The 8,519-nt window shown below is 46.8% G+C and overlaps 1 protein-coding gene across 1 annotated transcript; it reads left to right on the forward strand.

Moving 5' to 3' along the window:
• The first annotated feature begins 2,436 nt into the window (after positions 1-2,436).
• On the forward strand, positions 2,437-5,777 carry LOC123098594 (alanine--glyoxylate aminotransferase 2 homolog 1, mitochondrial). Its single transcript, XM_044520631.1, has 9 exons — positions 2,437-2,883; positions 3,332-3,562; positions 3,676-3,846; positions 4,210-4,353; positions 4,506-4,685; positions 4,776-5,001; positions 5,122-5,235; positions 5,317-5,403; positions 5,491-5,777. Exons 1-9 carry the CDS (start codon positions 2,641-2,643, stop codon positions 5,532-5,534), a joined length of 1,440 nt encoding a protein of 479 aa, XP_044376566.1. The 5' UTR covers positions 2,437-2,640; the 3' UTR covers positions 5,535-5,777.
• Positions 5,778-8,519: the final 2,742 nt, after the last annotated feature.

Consider the following 8,519-nt stretch of genomic DNA (forward strand, 5'->3'; position numbering starts at 1 on the left):
AGAACTCCAAGATCTAGATCCAAGGGGTTCCCCTCACAAAGAGGAGAAAGTGATTGGTGGAAATGTGGATCTAGATCTCCTCTCTCTTTTCCCTCAAAAACTAGCAAGAATCCATGGAGGGATTGAGAGTTAGCAAGCTCGAAGAAGGTCAACAATGGGGGAAGAATACGAGCTCAACGGATAAGGTAGAATGGGGAAGAAGACCCCCTTATATAGTGGGGGGAACAATCCAACCGTTACCCCCACTTCAGCCCCGCAGAGAGCGGTACTACCGCTTGGCCAGCGGTACAACCGCTTGCCCCTATAAGCGGTACTACCGCTCCCCCTCGCGGTACTGCCGCTGGGCCCAGAGCGGTACTACCGCGGTGGCAGGGCGGTACTACCGCATACGAGTGGTACAACGGCCCCCCACTGCCGTGGCCAGTACCGTAAAACCCGACACGAAAAAAAGACCCCTCGAATCGAGGCGGTACTAGCACGAGACCGCAGCGGTACTACGGCTGGGGGCTACCAGCGGTACTACCGCTCAGGAGCGGTACTACCGCTCTAGAGCGGTACTACCGCTTGTAGCACCCAAGCTGTACTACCGCTCCGGCCCGCGGTACTACCGCTAGGAAACCAAAATTGCCATAACTTCTGCATATGAGCTCCGAATTGAGCAAACTCAAGCTTGTTGGATAGAGGAAGACGAGTAACATCAAAACATCGAATGGTTATAGTAAGAAGAGGCAGGGGAGGTATGCCAACAAATAGAGGAGTGAAACCTCCAACCGAGAAGAACCGGCATAACCTCCAACATCGAAAACATCATAGAAGATGCGAGTGAACTCCGTTTTCGATGAACTCGAGCTTGTCATCAAGATGACCATAAGCTCCAAAACTCACAAAGAGAAGAACCAAACAAGAACCAATAAAGATGATGCAAGGATGCAATGGTTTGAGCTCTCTATGAACGATACGATCAAGCTACTCATCGAGAGCCCCCCTTGATAGTACGACAATCGATCCTATAACCCGGTCTCCCACCTACCATCATGAGACCGGTAAAATAGAAAACCTATCAAGAGCAAACCTTTGCCTTGCACATGGTCCACTTGAGCTAGATGATGACGATCTTGACTCCCTCAAGTTGGACCACCTTTCTTGGTTGCGTTGGCTCGATGAAGACTAGTTGATTGCTCCCCCATGCTCCACTATGGGTGAGCCACTCTTTCGCACATCTTCACAAGTCCATCGTCACCACAATGGACGGCAAGCTTCAAGCATTTGATCTCTTCATGATGCTTCACTTGAACTTGCACACCGCAACATCTTCACAAGTCCATTGTCACCACAATGGACGGCAAGCTTCAAGCATTTGATCTCTTCATGATGCTTCACTTGAACTTGCACACCGCAACCTAACCCCACATAGAACTCTCACGAAGATCATGGGTTAGTACACAAAGCGTAATTGACAATGCTCACCACACCATGGGATCGCTTGATCCCTCTCGGTACATCTTCTACGCTTTGTGAATTGATCAAGTTGATTCACTCTTGACTTAGTCTTGATCAACCATGAATCTTTTCAACTCTCTTCATTTGGATGATGTCTTGAAGATATACATGAATGATCACACAATCTTCTTCTCCAAGACATGCTTGCAATAAGCTCAACTCTCACATGACCAATCTTTGGATAATTCCTTAATAACACATTGGTCACCACATAAACTCCTTGAAACCAACACATGAACTTCAAGAAATGCTTATGGACAAATCCTTCAAATATAACTCAAGGCAACCATTAGTCCATAAAGATTGTCATCAATTACCAAAACCAAACATGGGGGCACCGCATGTTCTTTCACCTAGCTATGCTAGGCTCAGGTGGCGGTAGCCTAAACAACCCTACCGTCAAAGTGCCTGGCAATAGGCACGAGCACACACTGTATTTCATACTTAGAAAAAAATTGCGGTAGGGCATGTAACCCTACCGTCAGGCATCTTCGCGGTAGGCTGTTATAACCTACCGCCATGGACCCTGGCAGTAAGAAAATGATCAGATCCTGAAATATTTACAAGGCAGGGTCAGATCTCGATTAAGTTTCGCAAAAGGGTCACGAAATTTAGCCTCTCTCAACACGTCTCTTGGCCAATTCCAGGCAGAGGGATAGGCCCCGCCGGGTCGACAGGAGATAGCGACGGAGGACCGGCCGGAAACTCCACCGCAGGCGTGCTACCCGTGGAGCGTTTTTTAATGAACACATATGGTAGTCACCACGCAAGCACGAACATATCTGCTACCCGCTCACGAGCCCCGACGACGATTCCTTCGCCCGTGGCCGCACGTCAGTGACACGAGGCCCCGTCAGAGAGCCAGATCCCGCACCGAGAGTTTCTCGTGGCGCATCGCTATCGGATTCCGGACCATTTCCACGTCACGGCCAACTACGGGGAGAGCCCAACCCGAGCCAGCCGCCATTGGCATTGGCACCAGCACCACTCCACTCCGCCACCACCAGACCCGTGCCAATCCCACACTCCACTCTCCTTCTCATCCATCTAACCACCCCCGAGCTAATCCAGCTCCGTCTCCCTCGCTGTTCGGTTGTAGAGTACCGCAGCTCCTACCCCTATAGCTAACTGATCCAGGCCATGGCCGCCTCGCTGCTTCGCCGCGCGGCCGCCGGCCGCGGGCGGTGTCCGTCGCCGGCGGAGTCGCTGCGGAGGCTGGTGTCCTCGGAGGCGGCGCCGGAGCAGGCCCTGCCGCGGCCTCTGCCGGAGATGCCGCCGTTCGAGCACCGGCCGAGCCCGTACGCCGGGATGGGCGGCGCGGAGATCCTCGAGAAGCGGAAGAAGTTCCTTGGCCCCTCCCTCTTCTACTACTACCAGAAGCCGGTACATACATCGTATACTTATCCTCTGCTGCTTCGTCATGGCGATTGTCCGGTGCAGGAAGACGAGACCTGTGCTTGAAACCAATCCTCTTAATCAGTAGGAGAATAAATAAATTTTGATGTAGAGGATGATGTATGAACTGCATCAATCATCATGTAAGATTAGGTTCGATATTTTGCCACTCCCATCATTGTCTCGCTCACACGTTGTCCCAGGACCCACACGTCAGTGAAACATCAAGTGCCACTTTTCTTTTTGAAGGCATCAATATCGAGCGATACCTATTAAAACGCCAAATAAGTGTCAGTGCCAAATTCCCAAAGGCCCCGATCGAAATCAATAGTAGTACTATGTGTGAAATAGTGTAAGAGATGTCTGAAGATATTTTCTATGGCAGTATAAAATTAAAGTACTACCATCTTGATTCCATTGTGATCTGTATACGCAGCTCAACATCGTCGAAGGGAAGATGCAGTACCTGTACGACGAACAAGGCAAGAGATACCTCGATTGCTTCGGAGGCATCGTCACGGTGTCATGTGGCCATTGCCACCCTGATATTGTCAAGGCCGTGCAGGAGCAGACCAAGTTGCTTCAGCACACCACCACCATATACTTGCATCATGCCATCGTCGAGTTTGCCGAGGCGCTTGCCTCCAAGATGCCAGGCAATCTCAAGGTAAAGAAATATTTCCTTCCTTCAGTGGCTCAGTGCTACTAGAAGTTACAACATGGATGGACTCAATGACGAGAAGGGAGTGTGAGTGTCTCATATTTTGGGATGGTATGCAGGTTGTGTACTTCGTCAATTCTGGGACCGAAGCGAATGAATTGGCAATGTTGATGGCTCGGCTGTACAGCGGGAATCTCGGTATGGTTGCATTGAGAAATGGATACCACGGTGGGAGTGCTGGAACAATAGGTCTCACGGGTTTGCAGACGTGGAAGTACCCGATTCCTCAGGTGTGTGTCTGATTGTTAGGAGATACAAAATGACACAGATTTTCAGTGCAAGTCTTTTTTCCAGTTCAATTGATGTACTTGAAAAGATTGACCTATTGTTAGTTTAGCGATGCTAAAATTAACACAGAAGCACAAAAGCATTTCGATATCCCTATTTTTTTGTCAGGTGCATTATGGGCTTCATCTCGGTTAGTTAATCTGCAATGTGTTGTCGTAATATAGTTATCACCCCTTACTCCTTTAAAAAAGTTAAAAAATGAGGGGAGGTAACCTATAGTGCATTCGTGCGCATTGTTTCAATATGACCATCTGTAGTTGTTTAAATCGGTTCTTACTTATGAGCCATTTATTTCTCATTCGCAGGGTGAGATTCATCATGTCATGAATCCGGATCCTTACCGTGGAGCTTTTGGGTCTGATGCTGCAGCTTATGCCAGGGAAGTCGAAGAACATATAAATTTTGGCAGTTCAGGAAGGGTTGGAGGTTTTATCGCAGAAACTTTCCAAGTATGACCAATTTAAAGTTGTACATTATACTGTAAAAAAACTGATAATATAGTTTTATCCAGCTTTTATTCAGATGTTTTTTTTTCTTGTACGGGGGAATCCAGATGAACGTACTCATATATCAGCTTTCTGATTAATGAACATGATTGCAGGGTGTAGGAGGTACTGTTGAACTAGCTCCTGGATACCTGAAGTCGGTATATGATACTGTCCGGAAGGCGGGTGGTGTCTGTATAGCTGATGAAGTCCAAAGTGGTTTTGGCCGTACTGGAAGTAACTACTGGGGATTCCAGACGCAGGATGTCATCCCTGACATTGTAACGATGGCAAAGGTTCGTGGTAACAGGAAAAACTCTGCCTCGAAGGTTTCATTATGTTGACAGTATCAATCAATATTAATGATTTTTTTTCTTTATTTCTAGGGAATCGGCAACGGTCTACCACTCGGTGCAGTTGTAACAACTCCTGAGATTGCAAGCGTGATGGCTCAGAAGATCCAGTTCAACACATTCGGTGGGAACCCTGTCTGTTCTGCTGGTGGATTGGCTGTGCTTAAGGTTCTCGACAAGGAGAAACGGCAGGCGCATTGCGCAGATATCGGCGCTCACTTGGTGGAACGCCTGAAATCTCTTCAGCAGAAGCATGAAAGTAAAATGTCCCATCTTTTGGTCCATTTGAAGTAACCATTTCGGTCAACTGTTTGATTTTGGATTCGAGTTAATCTAACCGATCGACGATTATCCATCCCTTGGCCTTGCTTCTGCTCAGTCATTGGAGATGTCAGAGGAAGGGGGCTGATGCTTGGGGTGGAGCTCGTCACTGACAGGACGGAGAAGACTCCGGCCAAGGCTGAGACCGCTGTTCTGTTTGAGAAACTCAAAGGTAATAGCCCACATTCCCTACCTCCATGATCGCAGAATGTTTACTTCTACAGCTCCTCATATGGTTCTCTTGTTCTACCAGATCTTGGCGTTCTAGTCGGCAAAGGCGGTCTGCACGGCAACGTCTTCAGGATAAAACCACCGATGTGCTTCTCCAAGGACGATGCAGGTCAGTAGCTCAGCTATCTCCACAAGATCCCCGTTATATTTCTGCATTGCTCGTAGAGACTGACTAACCGAGCTCTGGTTACTGCAGATTTCTTGGTGGACGCCATGGACTACGCCATGTCAGGGTTCTGAGGGCACTGAACGTTCTTCGTGCCTGCCCCTGAACCGTCACCGTGCGGCGGCGCAGAGTGCATGGGGATGCCCTGGTGCTGGTCGCATGGTACGTGCCCGCTGGGCTGCGTCACTGCGTGTTTGCACGCAACGCATGTATGCGTTTTTCCAGTGCGTGCCCGGGTGACTATGTTCGTGATGGTGAAACACAACCCCTACCCAGGGATGAATAAATGAAGGGAGGAAAGCATCTGAAATGCCCAATGTGCTGTCTGGCTTATCTGCTGTTTTTTGTAGGGATATCTGAATTCCAGTGGGCAAGGAAAATTTTGCTTCCTTTTCAGAATAGGAAAACAATACGCTAATCCATACAAGAATGCACCAAATAGAAATATAGTACAGTAGATTGTAAAAAAGAAAGTTAGTAATACGTGGATGTAGAAATGACCTTAAACAAAGGGGAAATTACAACCAAAATTCTGGACCTTAAAATTCTCACCCAAGCCGTAGTTGATACCGTTGCGCCACAGTAGCTCTCTCCAACGGTAGACCTATAGAGGACCAAAACCTCGTTCAATCACTGCAACACTAGACCACCGTGAATAACTTCAAAAAAAAAAGACCACCGGGAATGATGGAGATTATTGTTAGGAATTAATTAATTAAGTGTTTAATCACTGCTATGTCGGTGGCCATATTTGGCAACTGCCTTCTTTGTAATTGCCTTGTAAACAGGGTATAAATACCCCAATCTTCAATCGAAAGGATTGTTCAATCATTTGCTCCTCTCTCGGTTTTCCTCTTTACAATTATCAATCCTGACAAGTCTATGTAATGTACTATACAAATTGGTGTCAAAGGTCATTGCCAACAGACTCAAATTAGTACTTCCCGAGCTCATTTCTGACAGCCAAAGCGCGTTTGTTCCAGGCAGATTGATCACTGATAACGTGCTTGTTTCTTATGAAATCTCTCATTATCTCATGAACAAGAAGAGAGGCAAGGACGGGGTGGTGGCGGTTAAAGCAGACATGAGCAAGGTATATGATCGAATCGAGTGGAACTTCCTCGAAGCAATGTTGTGCAAGCTAGGATTTAGGCGGCCTTGGGTTAATCTGATAATGAAGTGTGTGTCTTCAGTAAGATACCAAATAAAGATAAATGGGGTTTTGGCAAATCAGTTCTGCCCTACCCGAGGTCTGCGGCAAGGTGATCCTTTGTCACCATACTTATTTGTCATTTGTGCCGATGATTGTCTCCTCTGCTACAAGATGTTGAAAGAAGTGGAAAAATCAGCGGAATAAAAGTATGCCCAGCGGCGCCTACAGTGTCACACTTGTTCTTTGCGGATGACTCGGTTCTGCTGCTGAAGGCTAGGAAGGAGGAAGCCCAAGCACTTCACAATGTGTTGGCTCTGTATGAAAACTGCTCGGGACAGAGAATTAACTTGGAGAAATCTGCTTTCATGTTCAGTCCTGGCACGCCCCAGGAAGCTCAGAATGAGGTCAAGGATGCACTGGCAATTACAAATGAATCCTGGCATGAGAAATATTTAGGCCTCCCTGTGTATGTGGGCAGATCCAAGAAGAAAGCTTTCGCATATGTGAAGGACAAAATCTGGGAACGTATGCAAGGGTGGTTAGAAAGGCTCCTTGCTAAGTCAGAGAAGGAGACCCTTGTGAAGGTGGTCGCTCAGGCAATTCCGACGTATGCCATGTCGTGCTTCTACCTAACGAAATCCTTTTGTGCGGAGGTGAGTGCAATGATTGCCAAGTTCTGGTGGAGTCAACAAGATAAGAAAAACCCCATCCATTGGTTGAGCTGGGATAAACTGACAAAACCGAAGGCTATGGGTGGTCTGGGATTCCGGGATATGTATAGTTTCAATGTTGCCATGTTGTCAAGACAAGTATGGCGGCTCATACAACACCCGGAGACTTTATGTGCTCGTGTGCTCAAGGCAAAGTATTATCCTGATTGTCACATTTTGGATGCTGAACCGAAAGACGGCATATCATACACTTGGAGAAGCATGTTGCTGAAGGAAATATGCCCTAGAGGCAATAATAAAGTATTATATATTTCCTTATATCATGATAAATGTTTATTATTCATGCTAGAATTGTATTAACCGGAAACATAATACATGTGTGAATACATAGACAACAGAGTGTCACTAGTATGCCTCTACTAGACTAGCTCGTTAATCAAAGATGGTTATGTTTCCTAGCCATAGACATGAGTTGTCATTTGATTAAACGGGATCACCTCATTAGGAGAATGACGTGATTGACATGACCCATTACGTTAGCTTAGCACCCGATCGTTTAGTATGTTGCTATTGCTTTCTTCATGACTTATACATGTTCCTATGACTATGAGATTATGCAACTCCCGTTTACCGGAGGAACACTTTGTGTGCTACCAAACGTCACAACGTAACTGGGTGATTATAAAGGTGCTCTACAGGTGTCTCCAAAGGTACTTGTTGGGTTGGCGTATTTCGAGATTAGGATTTGTCACTCCGATTGTCGGAGAGGTATCTCTGGGCCCACTCGGTAATGCACATCACTATAAGCCTTGCAAGCATTGTGACTAATGAGTTAGTTGCGAGATGATGTATTACGGAACGAGTAAAGAGACTTGCCGGTAACGAGATTGAACTAGGTATCGAGATACCGGCGATCGAATCTCGGGCAAGTAACATACCGATGACAAAGGGAACAACGTATGTTGTTATGCGGTCTGACCGATAAAGATCTTCGTAGAATATGTGGGAGCCAATATGGGCATCCAGGTCCTGCTATTGGTTATTGACCGGAGAGGTGTCTCGGTCATGTCTACATAGTTCTCGAACCCAAAGGGTCCGCACGCTTAAAGTTACGATGACAGTTATATTATGAGTTTATGTGATTTGATGTACCAAAGGTTGTTCGGAGTCCCGGATGTGATCACGGACATGACGAGGAGTCTCGAAATGGTCGAGACGTAAAGATTGATATATTG

Source organism: Triticum aestivum, chromosome 4D, assembly GCF_018294505.1.
Source record: "Triticum aestivum cultivar Chinese Spring chromosome 4D, IWGSC CS RefSeq v2.1, whole genome shotgun sequence".
Lineage (NCBI taxonomy): Eukaryota > Viridiplantae > Streptophyta > Magnoliopsida > Poales > Poaceae > Triticum > Triticum aestivum.

Coding starts and splice junctions, on each gene's coding strand:
- LOC123098594 (XM_044520631.1), top strand. CDS start 2,641: ATGGCCGCCTCGCTGCTTCGCCGCGCGGCCGCCGGCCGCGGGCGGTGT. Junction 4,686..4,775: donor ACATTGTAACGATGGCAAAG/GTTCGTGGTAAC, acceptor CTTTATTTCTAG/GGAATCGGCAACGGTCTACC. Junction 5,404..5,490: donor CTTCTCCAAGGACGATGCAG/GTCAGTAGCTCA, acceptor TGGTTACTGCAG/ATTTCTTGGTGGACGCCATG.